The following is a 26,016-nucleotide window of genomic DNA, read 5'->3' on the forward strand; positions in this document are numbered from 1 at the left end:
AAAACCACTGAGTGAACTCCGGGAGTTGGTGATGGACAGGGAGGCCTGGCGTGCTGTGATTCATGGGGTTGCAAAGAGTTGGACACAACTGAGAAACTGAACTGAACGGCTATTCCAGTGTGAATTTAAGAACAGGTGTACTTAAAGATGAAAATAGAAGATTTGTGTGCCATTCATACTTGGAAGTAGGAAGTATAGAATGGTCAGACACTGGCTTAGGGTATTAAGCTTATTACCCAGTTAAATGTTCTTTCAGTGTTTCTCCAAGGCCACTGGGGTCATTCTCAGTTAAATACGTGAGTTGTAAAATGTAGCAGATAATTTTACTTAAAAGCAGCCATGATAATGAGAATTGGTTTTTAGTTGTTTATATAGTAGTTAACTATTCTTGCATGATTTGCTATTTGAACTATACAAATGCTCAAAGTCCAGCAACACCCTCCTGCCAAACTCTGCCCTCAGGAAACTATGACAGTTGAATGGAGTGACACTGGCATGCGGCCAGTAGAGGGTGTGTGTATACCCAGCATACTTGGCCTGAGTTCAGAGTGTTCCTCCTGTGGGTGCTACTGTTCCTTGAAGGCCGCAAAGCTGATTATACCACTCAATAACAGTTTTTTGTTTACAGAGCACTTACATATGCATTCTAATATATTTTTAAGCATAAAATACGGCTTTTTAAATTTGAACTTACGGATCAAGAAATTTTTAAAGTGACACAATAGGGACTTTCTGAATCCTTCCACTCCTCAAAATAAAAATAAAATTCTAAAGGTTAACAGTGGCTGTTAACCAACAATTACTTCATTAAACACAAAGCTGAGCAGTGGCATCAATTACCTATGAAGCTGGTAGATGCAAAACAACAGTCCAGCAGGATATGATACAGATGAGCGATGGGGTTTTAAATTAATCTGATTCCAAAGCCTCTGTCTACAGTATTTTAACTAAGGAATTTTACAACAGGCATAAAGCTACATCTTAATGCTGAATAAACAGGTGCTCAATTACCCCCACCAGTTTTGTCAGGCAAATATTAACCAAACTTGAATCGTTGTAAGACAAAAATTTAATGAAAATTGGTACGTAATAATCCAAAGGGCTAAATAGTTACATGGGACTGTATTAGAAATTTAATGTACAAGTTAATGTTACATGTTGTCATCATCTGATTCATCTTCTTCCTTCAAAGATTCCTGGTAAGAGAAAAACAGTGTTTAAAATCAATTTTTAGCACTGCTATAACAACCTGAATCTAAGTGCTTGTCATTCAAAATTCTTTATAAGTAAAATGGAACACTGGTTTAGAATGTTACACTTTACGTTACACTTTACTTGAATGTCTTAAGTACATCCTGCTGTATCAATGACTATATTCTTGACAGGATACACACGGTATGAAAGCATTAAATGTTCTCAAAACACCTTGCCATTTTTCACATGCACAAAAAAATTTTTTTTGGAACCAGGGCAACTCTATCCCCATTGAGGATAACCTAGAAAGTTTCTTTTAGTTCAGCTCAACTCTTAAGTATTATTTAATAGAATTCAACATATTTCCATGATGCTTTTACCTTGAGCTGTTTTCATGCTATGGCTTACCTTGGCATATTTCTCTGCCTCTTCCCTTATATCTTTAGGAACTATTTCATGTCTTCCATTAGTTACTGTAAATTAAGCCATATATTTAAATGAGTTAAAAATGAGAAATGTCACTGTGATTTGAAAAGACTAAATAATCTAGCCAATCCAGATAATACCAGATTCTTTGACCTCATCTTTGTTCTTCCCCTACATAAGCACTTAAAGAAATTATGCTATGATTTATCCTTGTGCTATAAATCCTGAGCATTCATTCACATATATATATTCACAAACACAGTCAAACCTATGGTTTTTCCAGTAGTCATGCTGATGTGACAGGTGGACCAAAAAGATAAGTGCCAAAGAACTGATGATGCTTTTTTGAATTGTCCTGGAGAAGACTCTTGAGAGTCCTTTGGACTGCAAGGAAATCAACCCTGAATATTCACTGGAAGGACTGATGCTAAAGCCAAAGCTCCAATACTCTGGCCACCTGATGTGAAGAGCCAACAACATGGAAAAGACCTAATGCTAGGAAAGGTTGAAGGCAAAATGAGAAGGGGGCAGCAGAGGATGAAATGGTTACACAGCCATCACTAACTCAATGGACATGAATTTGAGCAAATTCTAGGATTTAGTGGAGAACAGAGGAGCCTAGTATACTACAGTCCATGGGGTTGCAAAGATTCATGAGTCAGCGACTGAACAATTTATTCACAGCATGAATAGATTTTAAAATCTGTCCCTGAAGCCCTATGGTTGCCTTCCCAGAAAGGAAAAAGGTTACTTTCCAATAATACTGTATGCAATGGATGTTTCAAAGTAAACTACTCACAATATATAGTCTCTTATTAAGCAGAACTTTTCCATCAGTACCTCCTAAATTTATTCTAGCTTGGTTTGTATTACAAAAGGACCCAGCAGTCAGAACACATTGTGGCCAATACTGCAATTGAATGAATGCTTATTTCATGATCCACCAATTCCACTCAACATAAATTTCTAGAATGCTACTACATATGCATGCCACAGTAGATGTAAAGGACATCCACAGCTGCGTTATTCATTTCAGTAAACACTGGAAAGAGCCCAGTTGTCTACTGGAATTCAAGACAATGGTTACTTTTGGAGAAGGTAAGGGTTGTTGACCTAATGGAGGCTTAAGGGTTGAGTTATTCCAAATCCTAAAATATGATGCTGTGAAAGTGCTGCATTCAGTATGTCAGCAAATTTGGAAAACTCAGCTGTGGCCACAGGACTGGAAAAGGTCAGTTTTCATTCCAAGCCCAAAGCAAGGCAATGCCAAAGAATGCTCAGACTACCGCACAGTTGCACTCATCTCACACGGTAGTAAATCAATGCTAAAAGTCTCCAAGCCAGGCTTCCGCAATACGTGAACAGTGAACTTCCAGATAGCTGGTTTTAGAAAAGGCAGAGGAACCAGAAATCAAATGGCCAACATCCGCTGGATCATCGAAAAAGCGAGACAGTTCCAGAAAAACATCTATTTCTGCTTTACTGACTAGCCAAAGCCTTTGTGTGGATCACAATAAACTGTGGAAAATTCTGAAAGAGATGGGAATACCAGACCACCTGACCTGCCTCTTGAGAAACCTGTATGCAGGTCAGGAAGCAACAGTTAGAACTGGACATGGAACAATAGACTGGTTCTAAATTGGGAAAAGAGTATGTCAAGGCTGTATATTGTCACCCTGCTTATTTAACTTATATGCAGAGTACGTCATGAGAAGCAGCACAAACTGGAATCAAGATTGCAAGGAGAAATATCAATAACCTCAGATATGCAGCTGACACCACCCTTATGGCCGAAAGGGAAGAATAACTAAAGAGCCTCTTGATAAAAAGTGAAAGAGGAGAGTGAAAAAGTTGGCTTAAAGCTCAACATTCACAAAACTAAGATCATGGCATCTGGTTCCATCACTTCATGGCAAATAGATGGGGAAACAGTGGCTGACTTTATTTTTCTAGGCTCCAAAATCAATACAGATGGTGATTGCAGCCACAAAATTAAAAGATGCTTTCTCCTTGGAAGGAAAGTTATGACAGCATATTCAAAAGCAGAGACATTACTTTGCCAACAAAGGTCCGTCTAGTCAAGGCTATGGTTTTTCTAGTAGTCGTGTATGGATGTGAGTGTTGGAATACTGAGCGTGGAAGAATTGATGCTTTTCAACTGTGGTGTTGGAGAAGACTCTTGAGAGTCCCTTGGACTGCAAGGAGATCCAACCAGTCCATCCTAAAGGAGATCAGTCCTGGGTGTTCGTTGGAAGGACTGATGTTGAGGCTGAAACTCCAATACTTTGGCCACCTGATGCAAAGAGCTGCCTCATTTGAAAAGACCCTGATGTTGGGAAAGATTGAGGGCAGGAGAAGAAGGGGACCACAGAGGATGAGATGGTTGGATGGCATCACTGACACAATGGACATGCATTTCAGTGGACTCCAAGAGTTGGTGATAGACAGGGAGGCCTGGCATGTTGCAGTTCATGGGGTCACAAAGAGTCAGACAATACTGAGTTACTGAACTGAAAACTGAAGGGTAATTTGGCAGGCTGGTCTACTGTTGACCAAATTAGTGTTTCACTAATGTATCCATGCTGTTTGTTATTTGTGTACTTTTCTATGGGTACATGCCATTACTAAATTTTTTTTAAGATTGAAAAAAAAATGGCACTTATAGTAAATTAGGCTTGGTACAGATGACTCTGAGAGCAAGTAAGTACAGAATAATCACTTACTTTCACCAACCCAGCTGAGCTCTAGTTCAAAAGCTTTATCCTTAACTTCATCGTGTACTATGTAAATTCTAGAACAGAAAGAAGAAATTCACATTTGGCCATCTACAAACATAGTTCATGCACCCAACTCAGCAAATCAACATCCATTCCTAATATAAGGATTTATAAAATTACACACACAGTATAGTCTATATTATGAAAATTAACTAGGACTGATAAAAAATTAAATACTACAAAGGATTCACTATACCTTATACCTTTATACAACCCAAGCTGTTTACTTTGATACATTCTTTCAGAGACAGAACTAAGATGTCTCATAAGGAACATTCAAATAGGAGAAAGCTATTACCTGTGCCTTTCCAGGATATTTGGTATTTTCTATTCATTAACTGATTTTTAAACAAAAACTAATTTATTAGCTTACAATTAGTATTCATTCTGCACTTTCTTGGCAGGAATCTTTTTAAACCCCTTTACTATTCTGGATGTCCCTAAACCTGACCTTTAAACAGTACAAGACAAACTGCAGCAAACAAGGAAGCAGTGTCACACAACATATGAAAAGTAGAAGTAAAAACAAGGCTTCCCTCATGACTCAGTGGTAAAGAATCTGCCTGCCAATGCAGCAGATGGGTTTGATCCCTGATCCCAGAAGATCCCACATGCTGCAGAGCAACTAGACTATGGGCCCCAACTACTGAACCTGTGCTCTTAAGAGCCTGGGAGTTCAACTACTGAAGCTACCAGGCCACAGTGAGGAGCCTATGCAGGACAAGAGAAAAAGCCTGAGCAGCAATGAAGACCCAGCACAGCCAAAAATAAAATTATTTATAAAAAGTAAAAACAAGTATCAGCAAAGCTTTTTTTAAAATTTTATACTTTACCATCTCCCACAACAAAGTAGCAAAAGTAATTTGGAGGGTATTCCTAAATCCTTGCTATAACAGCTGTAACATAAGAAAGCATCTTAAACTTTCCAGAACTAAAAGAGGCACAGTGCTCCATTTTATTAAATGATGAAAGGATGGCTTTCCTACACAGAACAATATAAAAATAAAAGCTGTGGTAAGAACTGATAACCAGATGACTTCTCGATGAAGGAAAAAAACTGTTGTACAATTCAATGATTATTTACTTCTTATTGGTTCTATTATATGTTAGTTGCCAGTGTCCTCTAGGTTGTCGTTATTAATAAATGACAATCACAGAATGGAATGGATTCCCCTTCACACGAAAGGGCAAGGGTCTCATGGTAAAAAGGCAGTGGGGGAAGGAGGGCGTCAGTAGCAGCAGTGGTAGATTAGTATAAAATTATAAAACATTTGTGAGTTTAATATTTTGTTACAACTATCAGTACACAGATTAAGAGTATCATTCAAATAATAGGTTTATCATGATAGACCCTCCTGGACTTTTTTTTTCCCCTTGCACATATTATTAGATGTAAAACCTGCTGACTAGACCATGATGACGTAGTTCTAATGTGGAACAGAGGTGTTATGAATTCTCTGGAATATTACATTTATTACTCTTTAACTCTGAAAAGCTGACTACAAAACCAGCATTTTATCAGATTTTTTGAAATACTAAATGCCTACATTCTTTGATCTAAAAAAATAATGTATTTTGAAGCATGGTCACTGAGATTTTACTGGCATTGTTGCTGCTTACTAACTGTTACACAGCTTTCTACCTAGGTATCTGTAACATAAACTACTTCAGGCTTTCTTAAGCTATTTCTAGATGTTCTGAAATACTTCTCTATTCATCTTGTTATAAGAACTTCAGCTGTAGACCTTAAAGTTATAAGCTAAGGTTAATATTATTGGGACTTCTGAGATTTAAGAAGTCGAGAGCTAGCAAATGAAGTCTCTAGAGGTTCACTATATCCTCCAAACCTTGAATTCTGTCAATGGAACAGGAGTATATTTTATCAAAAGCTGTTTTTTCCCATCCTATTCACTGTCACCTAAAATGAAGCCTCTCAGAATGTTGGATTCACCTAAAATTAATGCAATAACTAATTTCCAAACAAAATAGCCTCTTAGGATTAACGTATAAGGTAAGGTCAAGTGAAATATTTGTCAATACTAATGAAAATTTCAACTTACATTTTTGCAACTTCTTTAACAACATCACGGCAGGTCATTTCTTTCATCTACAGAAAATAAAATATATATTCATTATGTTACGAGTCAAAGGAAGAACACTTTCCACTTGTGTAACTTTTCAGATTCTTTTTGCAACTTTTATGTAACCTATGCTCTTGAGGTAAGATTCTTAAATATAAAACCAAGGAAAATAACCTGAAATTCAAAAAGAACAGAACTTAAGTTTTTTACTGTTTAATGTTTTTTAATGATTATCCAAAAAAAGCCTTGGGCACCAATAATTTTGTGTATTAAACTTTATAAAAATCTAGACTCCTTTATGAATTTATTCACAGGCAGACCCTGACATTTAAAAGATTATCAAGAAATGTTTTTTTCTTTATAGTGAATTCAGGATAATAAGAAGCAAACAAACCACAAATACTTCTATATGTTAGATAAACAAGGATAAATTAACCCTCATGAAACTGTTCAAGACAAAACTGCAAAGGAAAAGCTCTGAAGGGAAACTGTCAGGGAAAGCTCTAAAGAACCAAGATCTGAGTGGAATCTTAGAACACAGATTTATCTGATTTGATTATGAGGAAGATAAATGAACTGCAAAAGTGAACATATGGAAATCAAGGCAGAAAAATAGCCTTTAGATGCCCGGCAGAAAAGTCTATTATACTAAAGGTACTGCAAGTAACCAGTGCAGAAATTTTTTTAAGTATATGTGTTTCTGAACACATTTGACAAAATTTTTTAAAATGTGCAAACCTGGTATTCATATTCTGAATATGTGGAGGATGGAAAATAGTGAAAAAATAATGAACAGTCATACAGCAATCTAAACTTGAGGTGGTTTAACTACTGTATCTCTAAATTGGGCTTATTAATATTTTTGTATTTTTTTAATATTTACAAATCTTGATGCCCAGGCTCATAGAAATAGGAAAAATATTGGAAAGCAACAACTGTTCAGTCTAGACAGATGTTTGTTGTATTTTTTCTGATTGAATTTCTGATTAAACTTTTTCATGGCAAATTGGGGGTGAAGAAAAGGAAAATACTGATATTCATATTTTTGCCCTTACAAGTTACAGTTTATATTTAGTAGATTAATTGTAACATACAAAGGTAAACTTAAACTTGAAGCGATACATCTTAAATGTCAAATACATTTTTACATACGTTGGTAAAGTTTACTTTGTAAAATTACATTCTTGGTAAACAGAACACAAGTAGAAAAGCAGACCAGAGTAATGATTGAGAGCAGGGGCTGGCAAACTCTGTTAAAGGGCCAAGTAGTAAATATTTTAGACTTTCATCATAGGGATAAGGTTTTCAGTCTCCATTCCAACTACTAAACTCCACTGTTGTACTAGAGCAAAAGCAGCCCGTGACTGGATATGGCTATGTTCCAATAAAACTGTAAAAAGCATTCCAACTAGAGATTATCATACAAAGTCAAGTAAGTCAGAAAGAGAAAAACAAACACCATATAATATCACTCATATGTGGCATCTAAAATATGACACAAATAAACTTAATTATGAAACAAAACCAGACTCACAGATTTAGACAACAGAGTTGTAGTTGCAAAGGAAAAGGGAGAAGGGGGCTAGTGGAGGGATGGAGCAGGACGTTGGGATTAGCAGATGTAAGCTATTACATATATAGAATGGATAAACAACAAGGTCCTACTGTACAGCACAATGAACTACATTCAATATCCTATAAGCCCTAGTAGAAAAGAATATATGACAGAAAAGACCACTGGTCTAAGAGTTATAAGGTCTTGGATTGTTTGTAAGCAAGTCTATGACTCTACCCAGTGTGTTTTAACCGAGGGTTGGACTTAGACTAAGTGATCTCTAAGGTCCTTTTGTCAATTTTATCAATCCTAAAATACCAAACATAAATTAGGCTTTTACAGGTCTAGAATTTGGTGTTAAATTCCAAGCACTAAAAGCTGAGCATTAAAAAAGCTGAAAGTGAATTAGTTGAACAAGGTTCCAGTACAGCATTAACATTAAATGTACAAGAAATTTTTGTCACTAATTTACCAAAATACTGCTAAATCATATGCCTGTCTTTTAAGCAAGTTTCTGATAAGCAATGAAGAGTTTGTGGGTACTATTTCAATGTCAAGTTCATCAATTTATAGCTAAAAGGAAAGCCAGCAAATTTTTAAGAAACTTTTTCCACAGTAATAGATGTTGGGAACAAAGGAAAGAGAAGCAAAGGAGCACAGACTTTAATGTGTAAGACTTCAGACAAAAGCTGTTTTCTAGATGAAAGAAATGATAGAGTAAAAGACCAAAGTTCTGAACCTAAGGGGCACAGGGTTCAGTGAATGGGTCTCAAGGATTTTGTGAAATGATATGAAATTTTTTTTTTTTAAGATTAGACAGCCATAAAAATCTTAAAAGGACCCATGACACAACTCTAAAGATAATATGCTGCCAGCTTTCCTGCTCAACCAATCTAACAGCTTCAGAAAGCTTGACTCAAAATGGCAAACCACACTTGGGACTAAAAGCTTTAGTCTGTGGTGATGAAACTTAACCACATGAGAATAATGGTATAGCGGAATTTTAAACAATAAAAATTATTACCTGAAGCTTTTCAATTTCTGTCTTTGCAGCCTGCCTGGCTTTGCCAATGGCACAGCCCCAATAACCCTATTTAAAAAGAACATACACCAAAAAAAAAGTATTATTAAATTAATATACTATCATAAGTCATTAATGACTACTGTTTCTATTTAAAGATTAATAGAAGGATGCTAAATGATATTCAAAACCACATATGGAGAAATACAGTAAAAAGACATTTACTAAAATGAATAACAAGGGACTCAAAACGTTTAAAATATCAAACTTAAGTATAGAATAACCTGGATTATTTTCAAGAAATATCCAAAGGAAAACAAATTATATCATTTTACACACACACACACACACACACACACACACAGACCATGAGCTAGAGGTGTATTTGAGGCTAGAAATAGAAAAACAATTAGCTTTATGAATTGGAATGATTTTTGAGAGAAAGAAATAATCCCTAAGAGTTAAATACGCTAAGCCTTCTAAATGAATATATACACATTTTTCAGCAGCACCAGTGCAGCTTGTGGAATTTTCAGTTTCCCAACCAGCAGGCAGTGAGAGCACGGAGTCCTAACCCATGGACCACCAGGGAATTCTCTAATCTATATTGTAAAGGTTTTTTTTTTTTAATTAAGTATGTCCAGTCATACTTGTATAACTATACTTGCATGTAATGACAAAACCTAAAGAGCCTTAATTTTGTTAATGAGTATAAAAACCATTAAAATCTCAGAAGGTACTTCAAGAAAAGATTATTAGAGAAAGATCTAAGAAATCCCACTTAAAATCCTTTGTACTGGGGAATTCCCTGGCAGTTCAACAGTTAAGACACAGGCTTTCACTGTCATGGACCTGGGTTAGATCCCTGGTTGAACCCTGTTCAGGAAACTTAAGAGCCCACAAGCCATGTAGTGAAACCAGAAAAAGAACAAAATAAAACCCCAAAACAACATCAAAAAACTTCAAAAGGGAGGGCATTATATTCATTTTAAAGACACTGCTAATATTTATGGTAATAAAATAGCACATATCCAAAATTTTATGTTGATTATGCAGTTTCTACATGGCAACCCACTCCAGTATTCCTGCCTGGAGAATCCCAGGGACAGAGGAGCCTGGCAGGCTACACGGGGTCACAAGAGTTGGACATGACTCAGCGACTAAACCATGCAGTTTCTACAGTAGCATATTAAAAGCCACAAATCTGGGACTTCTCTGGTGGTCTAGTGGTTAAGAATGCACACTCCCAACACACAGGGCACAAGTTCAATCCCTCGTCAGTTCACTAAGATCTCTCATGCCATATGGCACAGTCCAAAAAAAGAGTCACAAATCTTTGCTCTGTCTCATACCCATAGGTTCTTGTTATTAATGTTAAATAAGAAAATATTAAATGAATATTAAAGAAACATCATATAATCTGAATATATGATTTAAGTGAGAGACCATTAAACTGGAAATAGAATTTCAGAAGATTCAAAATTAACTCACATATGAAACACCCGATGGGTCAATCATGTAGAGTTGTGCACCGTCATTCACACTGTAAGACCCTAACATGAAACTGCACAAAAGTAATCATTTTAAACCATGGTTCTTAATACCAGAAAAGTATTAAAAAGTACAGCGATAAAAATGCAATTTACTTTCTAAGGTAAACATTGACTAATACCCATATAACTGACAGTAAGCACTCTGATAATATAGTTTGGATAAAAACTAGTATATACTTGAAAACGTTCAAAATTCATGTGCCTTGATTTAGTATTAAACTTTCTAATCAACCTTTCCTGCAAGGATAGCTCTGCAGGGAAAGGAGTACTGATACACAGACATAACACGAGGGCCCAAGAGCTAAAGGCATAAACATGAAAAAGCCAAGGGAACAAAATTCTTGCTATGAACACACTGAAGCTACCTCAAACTCTTGTTCCACCCTTCATTCTTTCTTGGCTATTCCCGAATATTCCTCCAATTATTTTCCTGCAATAATCCAAATTGATTCAATGCATTTTTTATGTGCAACAAAATTAAAATTAGGGTACTGAACAATCATATGAATTACTGATTCTTTGGAAATTATAAATAGAAACCAGCCTCATCTTATATTACTACTTCATGTGCAGAATACCATAACAACCAATTCCCATTTAAGAGCACTTTACCTGTTGCTTACACAAGATAAGACGGAAACTAATGAAAAAACTAAGATGTCAGTACAGTTGACTACGTAATAACAACAAATGAACTCTATTTAAAATCAGTTTGGGGGGCTTCCCTGGTGGCTCAGTGGTGAAGAGTCTGCCTACCAGTGCAGCACACACAGGCTCGATCCCTTATCTGGGAAGATCTCACATACTGCGGAGCAACTGAGCCCATGCACCACAACTATGGAACCTGTGCTCTAGAGCCCAGGAGCCACAACTGTTGAAGGCCACACACCCTATAGCCTGTGCTCGGCAACAAGAGAAGCCACCACAATGAGAAGCCCATGCATCACAACTAGAGAGCAGCCCCTGCTCTCCACAACTAGAGAAAAGCCTGCACAACAACAAAGACCCAAAAATAAAATTTTTTTAAAAATTTTAATAAAATCAGTTTGCAACTTCCTGAAAATGTCTGGATCTAATTTCAGAGAATCCCCCCCCCGAAGTTTTATTAATAAATAATTGACATGCATCACTACATTAAATTTAAGGTGCACAGCATAAAGATTTGATTTATATACACTGTGAAATGCAATGATTACCACAAGTTTAGGTAATATCCATCATGTCACATAGATACAATAAAAAAGTTCAAGTACATCTTGATGAAAGTTCATTTCTTAAGGGTATAAAAGGTTAATAAGATGCTGGGAAAACAGATAACTGTAGTACAGATATCACTGAATATCTCACTAAATTTCATACCTGCAGCCGAAAGGTCTAACAGCACTGTAGAGCGTATACGCGTGTACATACATGGCCACTCTGTCTGCAAGATGCTGTGGGGGTGAAACAGAAGAGTTTATTAAGACTCTTCTCTTGCTGTTCCAGAGGCTCAACCGTTACCAACTTACTTTTAGTGGAATGTTATATCCAAAGTTAGATCTAAAGTTGGAAGCCTCTTCTCTTGCAATGTCTGCTAAAGAACGAGCATCTGCCAACAAACCTGCTACTGCCTGAAAAAACAAAAAGTACCAATTACCATTCCTATCATAAATGAAGGAAAAGCACGTGACTGTGACAGGCTTACTTGATATTTTTAACAAGCATCATCATTAGAATCAATTAGTTAGGCTTAAAGGTCTTTGCAAGAATCAGACACAAAGTAGTGACCAAATCACCATCTTTGCAAGGCATCCTGGAACTTCGATGCTTGAGTATGGGATAACAATTTGGAAATTTCCCAACTGTGACTTCATTCTTTTGTCAAATGACCACATTAAAAAAAACTCCATGTCTCCCTATTTCCCACTTCATTATAAAGACTAAAACAACCACAAAGAAGAATAAAACCATGCATGGGTTTTGGTTACAACTGGTTTTTAATTTAAAGCCATTCTATGTTTAAAAAGTTATTAAAAGTTTTGATTTAAAAGGCATAACCTCAAAACTCCTTTCTTTTTCAGTGTACTAATGAATTGTAATGCCAAACCAAAACATGACAAACCACAAATCCAGTGGCTTACAACTGCAATTACCAAACCACACACTGAGATATCCCAGCGAACTACAGTAAACTCAGAGTTGTGGGGTGTTGTAAGTTTTGGGGGAAACACATATTGAAGTAGTTCAGTTTCAACATCAGATCATTCCACATTCCTTTCAATGCCATCGGATCACTGAGAAGCTAGGGCTGCTGTGACAGAAAATAAGCACTGTGCAAAAATCAGTGTGAAACAGGAAGCAGAGTAGGGTGGGGCACAGCCATCTAATCCAATTCCAAACTTTAAGACACTGGACAGTACACGTTAGTAGTAGTTGTTGTTTGAAAATAAAAACATTTTTATTTTACTGTCATATGGTGAGGTTTTGTTTTTATAGCTACCAAGTTTTTAGAACATAAATAGTTATTTAGACCTACATATATAATACACAGAACCACTGGGTATTTCTTTAGGTCTAGGGAAACCATGAAAAGAGAAATGTTGAAACAGTTACAGGTACTGGAAACCACTGACATAAGAAGATTTTCAGAATAAATGTTATCAAAAATTTTAATAGCCTTTTCTTCTACTGCTACCTAGTAATAGTAATGATTATGAAAATCCTTAATCCATTACTGATCACTCATGACATGCTAAGCATTTTACATAATTACACATGAGGACAGGCACTATTACCACCATAGTTTTGCAGGTGAGGGAACTGGAGTTTAGAGTAACCCAGGTAGTAATTTTCATGATTTAAATAATCTTCCATTGCTTTGGATAAAACTCACTGTGAAGTTTAGTAATTTGTCAAATCACTTGAAGATGACAACTGTGGAGACAGACTATCAATCCTTTTTTTCTCCAACCTTCTTCAATGTCTAATATTTTGCCAATTTCCAGTTGCATGGAATGCCATCAGTTTTTAATAACAAATGGGACAAATCTGAAAATTCTAGGAAAATCTTTCCACCACTGAACTATCTATAAGCATATATGATTTTTTTCAAAATACACCTACCGAAAGCTATCTTTTTTACTAAGTAAAAGAAAGCAGAATTCACTAATTCCCTTCTACCAGTTAGGTTACAATCTGGCCAAGTTTCAGGAAAACATACCAGTTTCATTGGCAGTAATAAATTTGTTCAGGAGAGAAAACAGATTCAGAAAAATAACTGAAGGAAAAAAAAATGTATCTGTAGCTTTATAGATTACTGGTTATATTTTGCTAGTCCTGTCTGTGTTGTGTGTAATACATCTTATTTAGAAATACTAATAATATTTCTAAATAAGCTATTTAGAAGCTGAAAGCTAGCTGAAGCTACCAATACTTCAGCAGAGTAAGTGGACCCTACAGAATCTCACCCTGAAGAATGGGCCCTAGAGTAACACACAGACCATGGAGACCCAAGTAAGAATCCCAGCACATTTCATTACCAGTTGAGTGTTTCCTCATCTGTAAAAATGGGATTAATATTACTTTCACTGGTTTGTCAAGATTACATGAGATAATTTATGTAAAGAACTTCTGGCATAGTACCTAGCACACAGAATACATATTCACTTTTCTTCCTTGACTTTTCAGAAAGCAGGGTTAAAAATCACTTTTCTCTTTTTTCCGGACTGTTATACCTACTAAAGAAAGTCTGATATTTATATAGGATGACTTCAGTATATCCCAGTAATCTATTTATGTCATACCAGCTGCATGAAATAAATATAGTGATGCTTATGAAGCTACTAAAAAGGATGTACTCTCTTTTCCTTTAGTCAGACATCCCTTCCTGATACTCCACCTTACTATGAAGGTATTCTCTTTCTGATAACATCTTCAGTGTGACAGTTATCCCCAGAAAGGATACAAAAAGCTAAAGACTTATTGCCTCTCAAGCATGTGCCTTGATTGGCGATCTACGCTGCCAAGACTTTTTACCCAAGCTTCTCACTCCTCTCCCCTCCTCATTTGCTTCAACTTGGTTTTTCGTATGTATCTCCAATTGGGTTATAAGAATGCCACCAGTATTCTTCCTGGAAAATTCCATGGGCAGAGGAGCTTGGTGGGCTACAGTCCATGGAGTCACAAAGAGTTGGACATGACTGAGCAACTGAGCATGCATGCACGCACCTTTCTTTTAGATAGTGAACTGTTCACAAACCAGTCTTTCTGATTATTTCTATGGCTGCTCTCTGATCTGTTTTTGCCTCAATGCTAAAGTAATAAATAGGTTCTTATAATTACATTTTGATATATTCCAATTAATTACGTCACAAGAAACAGGACAAAGCAAAAAGGAACATTTTTAAATGTGACCTTACCATTCCAACATGTCGATCAACATTAAAAAGTCGTTTGTTGGAACCTTCTTCATAAAGTTTAGACAGGACTAATTTTTCTACCCCAAAGACGACGCCGTCTTTACATCTGATTCCAATAGCTGTACTGAAACAAGTAGAAAAAAAATCAATTTAACTGAAAATAAAACAAACTTTGTAAACTCAAGTTAAAAGAAACAAAAAACGGGCAAATCTGTTTCTTAGAATATATCAAGTTTTTAAAGCGAATACATTTGAAAACTAGAAAAGGCAAGTATCCTAAAGTGTGATGAATTGGATCCATACAAATAATCATGTCATGACATGGAAAGACAATACACAAATGAAAAAGATGCTAAAAAATGTGTAACAAGTGGCACAGTATCTAGCATATGCTGGCTATCTTATGATAAATGCTGACTAGCCATGTCCATTAAAAATGGTATATACCATGCACACAAATGATAGGCTACATACAAACTAAAAAGTTAACAGTTTCTAATCTGGGTGGAAAGATTATACTCCTTTCCCCTCCTTTTGCTTTTTCTGCATTAACAATGTGTTGCTTACAGTAAGGGTAAAAGAATAAACATTCTGTTCAACTGTTTAAAACAAAATTGATCAAAAAAACAAGTAAAATGTGGAGAAATTATACACCACCATTTTAAGAAAAAACAATTATTTTAAATCTTCTAATTCTTTTAACAAAGAGTATCTATCAGAAACAACCAGAAAAATGAACTGAGTTACATGCACAAATTTTGTAAAGAATTTCAGACACTCCTTCCCCCACACTTCAGGTACCTTTTCAAGTTTAAATTCCTTGGTCCAAATTTCCTAACTCCCAAGAATCTGCAAAGCCCATCTAGCTAATTCAATTTCATATTATAAATTCTGTGCTCTACTGAATTCAACCTCATTGTTGTCCCTCAAACACCATTTTTGCTTTCAAGTCTTTATTGAAGTTATCCTGGGTACTAGAATACACTTCCTCCTCACCACAGCACATTTAAATAAATTTCCACAAACTTTCTCAAGTTTACTTGAATAGTCTCAGACAGCCTTTCCCAGTTATTACAATTTCTCATCTTCCTCATTTTTCAGAATCTAAAATGTCTTTTTCCCTAAACCAAAAGTTCTCAAAGTGTCGTCTGTCAGGTCAAAATTATCTTTATAAAAATACAGAAACATCATTTGACTTTCTTCATTGTGTGGATGTTTGCACCAATGGTATTGGCTGACAATAAACGGTAGCAGTAAATACCACTCATTGTATTCTTTATTGCTACGCTCAGTTTTTTTTTTTAAAAAAACATTTTTAGTTAAGCATGTCCCTGATAAAGTTGTAGTTAATTTTATTAGACATTAATCCTTAAGTATCTATCTTTTTATTATCCTAACAAAAAGCAAGTTAGCCAAGTTCTGCTGCACATCAAAATATGATGGTTGCATATAGGAAAAAGCACTAATAAACTGCTTTCAAATGTAAATTTTTTCATGGAACAGCTGTTTTTACCATCAAAGAATAATAACTATGGTTATTTACACTTAGGTATGTGGCAGACTTTTCTCTAAAATGAATAAAACGAGCCTGTCACTTCAAGGGAAACAAAAGAGTATTTTCTTGCCAGTGATAAAATCTGAGTTTTCAAACACAAACTGGAGTTTTGGAAAACATATTGGTGGTGATATTTAAAAATGTGATGTTTCTAACAGTTTATAATGAAATATGTCTACTTTGGAAGGTCTGTTATAACTCAGTGAACCAATATTTTCCAAATGACCAACACACAATGTTACAAATCGTGCATAGATAAAACACGCAAAGTACAAAACAGTGCAATAGATTTTAATAACAGTACAAAATTCATTATTATGTTTTCAGACTCCACACTACAACTAACCTTTACAATACTAAAATTTGTCCAGTACGGTACACTATTAATAAACAACATGCATAAGGTTATTAAATGACTCCTCTCTTTTCCAACTACGTATGTATATGAAGCCTGATTTGTGGCACAAACTTCAACAAAAGTTACAACATACTGAAGCAGCAGCAACTATGAGACTCTGCCCTTTATTAAGATTCAATTCATCACTGAGATTTTCAAGAATGTAAAACAATGTAACTCTTCTCACCACACTTTTTTCCCATGCTTTGGAAAAGTAATTTTCATTAAAAATGTTATTGTTACTTAAGTATTTTAATAAATGTTAACATAATTTTTGTTAACATGCAATTTTATTACTGTTATTTAAATAAATTTAGAAGTATTTTTTGGTTTTAATTTCTAACAGTAAATAGGGATGAACCAATAACCTGCATAAATAAATGCTCTTTGGGGTGAGCATTATGGTAAATACTTATAGAACCTAAGAGCCTACTTAATTAAATATTCATCAAGGTTCTAATGATTTTTTTTCAAGTATAAGGATGTCCTAAGACCACAATTTTGTGTACATTTTTGTTCTAAACAATCTAGCCTCACAATTATGTTGCACAATCTTCCTTTCATATCTTGTCCCCTCAATGAGGATAAACTGAAAAATTATAATTTAACTCCTTTTTTTCTCTTGCATATTACCTTCTAGGGGCATCCTTTTATAAAATAGTTATGATCATCATATGTAGGTTTTTTTCAATAGTGTTTTAAGTATCCTCTCATATGTTCTTAATTATATGTTTTGGTAGTTCCTGTCCCTAACAAAGTGAAGTGAAGTGAAGTCGCTTAGTTGTGTCCGACTCTTTGCGACCCCATGGACTGTAGCCTACCAGGCTCCTTGGTCTGTGGGATTTTCCAGGCAAGAGTACTGGAGTGGGTTGCCATTTCCTTCTCCAGGGGATCTTTCCGACCCAGGGATTGAACCCTGGTCTCCCGCATTGTAGGCAGACGCTTTCGAACCCTGGTCTCCTGCATAGTAGGCAGACGCTTTATCATCTGAGCTACTATTAACCTGTCCCTAACAAAAAATGTACTCAAAAATATCTAACTTTTAAATCCCCAAGAATGAATTTCTTTCTTTGAAAGAATTTATCTCTAGGACTTCCTGGTGGTCAAGTGGTTAAGACTTCACACTTACACCTCAGGGCACACAGGTTTGATTCCTGGTTGGGGAACTAAGATCTCGCATGCTGTACAGATGCGGCCAAAAAATAATAAATAATGAAAATAAAGACAAAAATAAACAAATGGGTCCTAATGAAGCTTAAAAGCTTTTACACAGCAAAGGAAACCATAAACAACATAAAAGACAACTCTCAGAATGGGAGAAAATAATCTGCAAAGGAAGCAATGACAACAGATTAATCTCGAAAATATACAAACACTCATACAGCTCAATATCAAGAAAACAACCCAATTAAAAAATGGGCATAAGACCTTAACAGAAATTTCTCCAAAGGAGACATAAAGATGGCCAACAAATATATGAAAAAATGTTCATCATTAGTTATTAAATAAATACAAATCAAAACTACAATGACATATCACCTCACACCAGTCAGAATGGCCATCAGCAAAAATTCCACAAACAGTAAATGCTGGAGAAGGTGTGGAAAAAAGGGAACCCTCCTACACTGTTGATGGGAATGTAAACTGGTATAGCCACTAAGAAGAATAGTATAGAGGTGCCTTAAAAAACTAAAAATGCAACTACCATATGACTAAGCAATCCCACTCCTGGGCATATACCTAAAAAAATCATAATTCAAAAAGATACATGCACTCCAATGTTTACGGCAGCACTATTTACACTAGAAAGGACATGGAAGTAACCTAAATGTCCATCAACAGAGGAATGGAAAAAGAAAGTGTGGGATATACATACAATGGAATATCACTCAGCTATAGAAAGGAATGAAACTGTGCCATCTGCAGACACGTGGATGGATCTAAAGATTGTCACACAGAGTGAAGTATAAGTCAGAAAGAGAAAAACAAGTTATTATATATTAATGCATACATATAATGATTTCCAGTGAAAGCTAGAAAAATAGTATACATGAATTTACTGCAAAGCAAAAATAGGGACACAAATATAGAGAACTAATATATGGATATCAAGGGGGGAAAGGGGGAAATGTGGTGGATTAGGATTTACATATGTACACTACTAAGAAGCAAGAGTTTCAGAAAAACATCAATTTCTGCTTTATTGACTATGCCAAAGGCTTTGACTGTGTAGATCACAATAAACTGTGGAAAATTCTGAAAGAGATGGGAAGACCAGACCACCTGACCTGCTTCTTGAGAAACCTGTATGCAGGTCAGGAAGCAACAGTTAGAACTGGACATGGAACAACAGACTGGTTCCAGGAAAGGAGTACATCAAGGCTGTATATTGTCACCCTGCTTATTTAACTTATACACAGAGTACATCATGAGATATGCCAGGCTGGAGGAACTGGAGGAAGCACAATCTGGAATCAAGACTGCCAGGAGAAATATCAATAACCTCAGATATGCAGATGACACCACCCTTATGGCAGAAAGTGAAGAGGAACTAAAAAGCCTCTTGATGAAAGTGAAGAAGGAGAGTGAAAAAGTTGGCTTAAAGCTCAACATTCAGAAAACTAAGATCATGGCATCTGGTCCCATCACTTCATGGCAAATAGATGCGGAAACAGTGGAAACAGTGGCTGACTTTATTTTTGGGGGCTCCAAAATCACTGCAGATGGTGATTGCAGCCATGAAATTAAAAGACGCTTACTCCTTGGAAGGAAAGTTATGACCAACCTAGACAGCATATTAAAAAGCAGAGACATTACTTCGCCAACAAAGGTCCATCTAGTCAAGGCTATGGTTTTTCCAGTGGTCATGTATGGATGTGAGAGTTGGACTGTGAAGAATGCTGAGTGCCAAGGAATTGATGCTTTTGAACTGTGGTGCTGGAGAAGACTCTTGAGAGTCCCTTGAACTGCAAGGAGATCCAACTAGTCCATTCTAAAGGAAATCAGTCCTGGGTGTTCATTGGAAGGACTGATGTTGAAGCTGAAACTCCAATATTTTGGCCACCTGATGCGAAGAGCTGATTCATTTGAAAAGACCCTGATGTTGGGAAAGAATGAAGGCAGGAGAAGGGCACGACAGTGGATGACATGGTTGGATGGCATCACTGACTCAATGGACATGAGTATGGGTGGACTCTGGGAGTTGGTGACGGACAGGGAGGGCTGGCGTGCTGTGGTTCATGGGGTTGCAGAGTCAGACATGACTGAGCGACTGAACTGAACTGAAGAATAAAATAGATAACTAATGAGAACAAATTGTACATCCCAAGAAACTCTACTCAGGGCTTTGTGATGACCTAAATAGGAAGGAACTCCAAAGAAGAGAGGATATATATGTATACATGTGGCTGATTCACTTTGCAATATAGCAGAAACTAACACTACATTGTAAAGCCACTAAACTATACTCCAATTAAACAGCAAAAATAATGATAAACTAAAAAATAATATATCTCCTTTCAATGCAGGCATATAATCTTATTTAAAATTATTTGGTTAAATGTTTTCTAAGAATCAGTCTATATGTCTCACTCTTAAGAAGATTCACATCTAATTTTTCTATTTTCCACTTAGGGAATGGCTACCCACTCTAGTATTCTGGCCTGGAGAATTCCATGGACTGTACAGTCCATGGGGTTGCAAAGAGTCTGACACAACCGAGCAACTTTCACATTCACTTTTTCAAGCTCACAAAACACGTAAAAATTTTCCAATTTCATTTTTCTGGTAAGGTATGGGAAGCAGTTAGATTAGATGTCCGCATCCCAGTTTTACAGATAAAAAAGTGACATTCAGGGGACTGAATACTGGAACCTTATATATTATTACCATTTGGCAGCAGCTAGCAGGAAAATTCACATCTTCTGATCCTCATCCAATATTCTATCATACCAGGTGACATAAGTCCCTTTAAAAAAGGAACTTTCCAAGTGATTTTTCTTTATGTAAAAAAATATTCATTTTTAATGTTTCCAGTTTTTAAAATTACATTTAAGTTTGCTTAAATGTAACTGTTCACATGACCCTCCCAAAATTAAATGTAACTGTTTAAAGTCATATTTAGAAATAATTTATAGAAAACAAATTGCTAAAATACACAGACCTCACAGCCTAATCTCAATTTTCTCAGTTACAGATGGTTTCAGAATGTATCTCCAGTTCTTCTTAGTCAAGACATCTTCCACCTGTTTTTTTACACCAATGAAAATGCAAAGATGCAAAGGAGGAAAAGAAAAACAATAAACTACCTCAAATCTTGCTCCAATTTATTGGCCAAAGAGCCTATCTTCTTTTATCAAGAGGGGAAAAAACGTCAACTTTTCTTGAATTTGGCTCTGTTCTGAACTCTTTCAGGCCTTGTACACAATGACAAATATAGTTCAACCTAAAATTCTTGCCTCACTTCTACATTATCAGATACTGACAGTTTGTAAGTACTTATAACTATAAAAATACAACATTTAAACACAAAATCAACTAGCTTCACTAACAAATCCCATAAGAAGACTCAAAATGTGTATTTGTTCAAAAATTTTTAAATACTATTTCATAAACCATTAGAAATCTATACATCTTTCTACCACCAAGAAAATGGCACACACAAAAAATGAACATCTCTTTATTCAGTATCTACTGAGAGCTATGAGGTTTCCCAAGTGGTACTAGTAGTAGTAAAGAACCCGCTTGCCAATGGGTCAGGAAGATCCCTCTGGAGAACATCATGGCCATCCACTTCAATATTCTTGCCTGGAAAATCCCATGGACAGAGGAGCCTGGCAGGCTACAGTCCATAGGATCACAAAGAATCAGACACAACTAAGGCAACTTAGCATGTACACACTGAGGGCTATGTGCCAGCACATGCAAAGACCAGTTACTATCTATAACCTCATGAAAATTCCATAATCGAATATTGAAGGTATTAGTAGAAAATGAGAAAACTACATCTACACATGGGCTTTTCTAATATTCTCAAAACATTTTCCAATTATACAACTTTTCATTACATTCAAAACATTGAGCTCAAACATCAACACAGCTTATTTAGCAACCTAAAAAAAATTTAAGAGATCTGAATGACATGAAAGAAAATTTTTAAAATCTTTTATCTCATACCAAAGCTGCTTTATATTCAAAAATACAATGATTACTTATATATATATTATATAGATATATGTATAACTGAATCACTATGCTATACACTTGAAACTACGTTATAAATCAACTATAGTTCAATTAAAAAATTAAGAATGAAACCTGTCTTGGCAGACTATTCAATTAGAAGTGATTTTTTTAAATGATCATATAATTGATAAAAATCTTCAATGTAAGACTCAGAATTTGTCAACAAGCCAGTAATTCAACTAAGATGTTACAGTGGTCATTTTAGAGAATTACTCTAAACAGAGTGTAGAGAAGGAAATGGTAACCCACTGCAGATTCTTGTCTGGGAAACCCCATGGACAGAGGAGCCTGGTGGGTTCCAGTCCATGGGGTTGCAAAGAGTAGGACACGACTGAGCGACTAACACTAACACTTTCACGCTCAGGGTGGATTTTCTAGCTCCAAGTCACTCTTTAAGGAACTGCTTCATTTTGTACTGCTTTGTGTAAAGATTATTGTTTAAGACCAAAAAAAAAAAAAAACCCAACAGGAAAATATCTTGGTGGTCCTGCACCTTTTGGAGTATGGCAGCAGAAGAGAAAAATAAAAAATATCCCTGCTGAGATGATCAAGTGACCAATTGCACAGGGCACTGAAATCACAAGGAAATAAAAGATTAGACAATAAAGTCACAAAACTATTGGCCAAGGAAACCAACGATATAAGTCAAGAATCTGAAAAAGGGAAAAAGGGCTAGCAAAGATGTTGATAAATTTGGCTTTATACACTTGAGACATGGTAGAATGTTTAAGTGTGTAATTCTGGAGTCAACTGGAAATATAGTCACATGGAAAGAGCTGGCCTAAAGAGAAATGTGGAAATGACTAATAAATTGAGATTATTTTAGGGCATGTATTATTTGTGCCAAAGTAACATATAAAGCCTAATTACCAAAAACAAAGAGAAGGAGACATTTAATATTTGGCTAAAACACACTAATTTCAAGTAAAACATTGTTTCTTACCTACTATTTTCCACAGCCTTCATAGCATATTCAACTTGAAAAACTCTTCCATCTGGAGAGAATGTAGAAGCTGACAGATCATACTACAAGGAAAAGGCAATAACAAGCTTAGAAGGATGCACCTTTGGCAGTAATAACAATTTTTTCCTAAATGGCTTACACATCAGAAATGTGTGTTCAATCTCAGTGAAGATTTTGCTGTAAAGAGAAAGGGAAAGCATGTCAAAGCAGGAACAGCAGCTAAGAGAAAAGTTACACACTTTAGATTTCTGCTATTGACAAGCAATGAACACAAGTCCTGGGTAAAGTCAGAACTTATCCCACACAGAACATGGCTCATTTCTGAAAAAATTACCATTACCAGTGTAGAAACAACACTGGCTTCTCTTTAGTACCACAGCTTCTCATAGCTGTGGCAGTAATGAACTAAAGGAGCTTGGATACATCATTCAGCATTCAGATATTTAATAAGCATCTATTATGTCAGTCACTATGAGAAAATACAAAGACTACTCATTCTTAAAGTCCTTCATTTTCAAATCAGACCTCAAACAGATCCAGGTGCTGGAGATAAAAGGTTCTAAAATAAGACAAAGTGAACTTATGGTCTCAGGGAATACCACAGACTACCTGATCAGGAAAGGCATTGCTACAGAAATTATATTTAGGTTATTTAAGCTGAGCCAGACCTAAAAGACAAGTAACTACTCATTTAGAATATGGAGGAGTGTCCTGGCATCTGGCATAAAAGACCTCAGGGCAGAAATAAGAGCAGCAAAATTAAGAAAAGGAAATAATAATGCCACTGAATCTTGAGCACCATAAATGGTAAACAGAACAGTAAACTATATTAGAGGCATATAAGGGCCAAGCTATGCTAAGTCTTTTATTTTAGGCTGGAGCAGGAAGTTTACGTTTTATTCTAAATGAAATAGAAAGTCATTGGAGTTTGGGTGGGGTGAGGGGAAGAGGTTCTAATTTTTTATTAAATGCTGTTCATCTGGTAAATGAATTACAGAGAAAACAAGAGTGGAAGCAGAGACAGGGTAATCCAAAGGGAGTGTCTTAGACAAGAGAGAAAGACATGGAAGGTATTACCCTTTGAGTGTGTGCAGTCAAAAAAACCTTGCTAATGGATTGGCTTTAGGAATACAGTAAAAAAGAACTCAGAAGTGCATCATAGATTTTTTTTTTTTTCATTTAAGCAACTAAAATTGAACCATTCACAGAAATGTAAATTGTAGGAGATGCAAAATGGCAACAGAAGAAGAAAACTCAGAGATCTACTCTGGACGTGTCATTTGAAATGCCTATCAAATAATCAAGTGGAGAGAAATGTCAAGACAGGTCTTCCCATCTGGAGTTCTTGGGACAAGACAAGCGTTAAGTCTTCAACAGCGGTGTTTCTTGCCTCTCAGCTTGTTGGTCTGTTAAAGGAAGATCTTTAACTCTACCAGCCTATTTATATCTCACCTATTTATATTATCAAACATTTTTAAAGGGTTTGTAGAACCTTTCAGAACACTATTAATCTAGGGTAATTGGTCTGTTGGTCTGCCAAATGAAGATATTTACCACTGTAATACTCAAAATTTATCACCTATTTATATTATCAAATATTTTTAAAAGGTTTGTAGAACCCTTCAGAACACTATTAACCTAGGGTAATATTAATGTAGTTGCAAAGTCAATTTGCTACAACATGCATTACTGAGCATCAACTAATCCAAAAACGGTATGACAACCTTAGTATAAATTGTCTATTATCCAACTCAGAAAACCAGTATTTGGGCCTAATGGTGAGAATCAAAATCTTATGCACAATGGGAGTAGATGAACTGAAAAACCCATTACCCAATGCCTCTAGTGGAACCAATCAATAAATATTTCTAAACACTATGTATTCTATATGGGGAAATACATAAAAGGAACAAGCTGAAGACTGTATATATGCAGTACGTTTAACAAAGGAAAGTTAGTAGGCCGAACGAGTTAACAAATCTAACTCCAAAATCCTGGACAGTCTGTTCAAAGAAGCGGTTAAGTCCGTAGCTAATCATTTAAACGCTTACGGTACCGAGACCTCACACTGCTGTTATTCCTCTAAGAGAAAAGCTGGGACAACGGAAAAATGGAAAAGATTCTTCAGATTCCGCTTTTTAGACTATTTTCCTTATCAGTTCTCAGAAGGTTCCAGGGACTCATACAGAGAGGTCCATCGGCAACCTCGAAGCTAAGGCAGAGAATCCCCGGGAGTCAGCAGCACCCCAGGAACCGCAAGGGTGGGGAGGCGGGGAGAGGTTCTTGGAAAGCGGCGTCACAAACTTTGGACTCTTAAGCCGCCTTGCCTCAGTGGTGCTCAAGAACTTAATTGTTGCCCAAGTCCTTCACAGCGCGTGCACACACACCATTTCAGGCCTCAAGAGTTTCCACTTTCGGTTTCCCTAAGTGGCTAAAGAAAGTGACTCAGCAACCTTTTAAAGAGGCTCCAAATCTCACCGCTGCGCGGCCAAGCCCGCTACACCTGCGCTGAGAAGCGTCAAGTCACGGTCACCGCAGGCGCGGGCCTAGACCGCCCGGCACCGCACAACTGGAAGCGGCCCACCTGCCCCCAGGCAGTCCCAGAGGACCCCGAGTCCGCGCACCCACCGCGGTCTGTCCGCGTTCCCTTCCACGCTAATCCTTAGCCTATCACACAGAGAAACAAAGAACTCACCCCGGTGCCGATTGAGCTCATGGTGCCAAAACCACTTGGACGCTTATGGGTTCAGGCCTAAAGCGATCCCCCAGCACCACAGTAAGAGACTAGTAACAAGCTCTCTCATTGACTATTCTTTCAACCAATAGTCTTTTCTGTAGCTCGTTCCTGGAGC

At 36.4% G+C, this 26,016-nt stretch overlaps 1 protein-coding gene across 1 annotated transcript; it reads right to left on the minus strand.

Annotated features, from left to right (window-relative positions):
• Window positions 1,050-25,993, minus strand: PSMA3 (proteasome subunit alpha 3). Its single transcript, XM_005685910.3, has 11 exons — window positions 25,860-25,993; window positions 23,144-23,226; window positions 15,005-15,128; window positions 12,116-12,217; window positions 11,967-12,040; window positions 10,546-10,618; window positions 9,058-9,123; window positions 6,458-6,504; window positions 4,344-4,411; window positions 1,603-1,667; window positions 1,050-1,196 (listed from the first exon to the last, which is right to left on the minus strand). Exons 1-11 carry the CDS (start codon window positions 25,878-25,880, stop codon window positions 1,152-1,154), a joined length of 768 nt encoding a protein of 255 aa, XP_005685967.1. The 5' UTR covers window positions 25,881-25,993; the 3' UTR covers window positions 1,050-1,151.

This window comes from Capra hircus, chromosome 10, assembly GCF_001704415.2.
Source record: "Capra hircus breed San Clemente chromosome 10, ASM170441v1, whole genome shotgun sequence".
Classification (NCBI taxonomy): domain Eukaryota; kingdom Metazoa; phylum Chordata; class Mammalia; order Artiodactyla; family Bovidae; genus Capra; species Capra hircus.

Bases quoted from the DNA above. Each gene is read 5' to 3' on its own strand.
- PSMA3 (XM_005685910.3), bottom strand. From the start codon at position 25,880: ATGAGCTCAATCGGCACCGGG. The intron at 12,218-15,004 runs GTAAGGTCACAT...TTGTTTTTTCAG, and splicing joins TTGATCGACATGTTGGAATG to GCAGTAGCAGGTTTGTTGGC. The intron at 1,668-4,343 runs GTAAGTGATTAT...CTTAATTTACAG, and splicing joins GCTCAGCTGGGTTGGTGAAA to TAACTAATGGAAGACATGAA.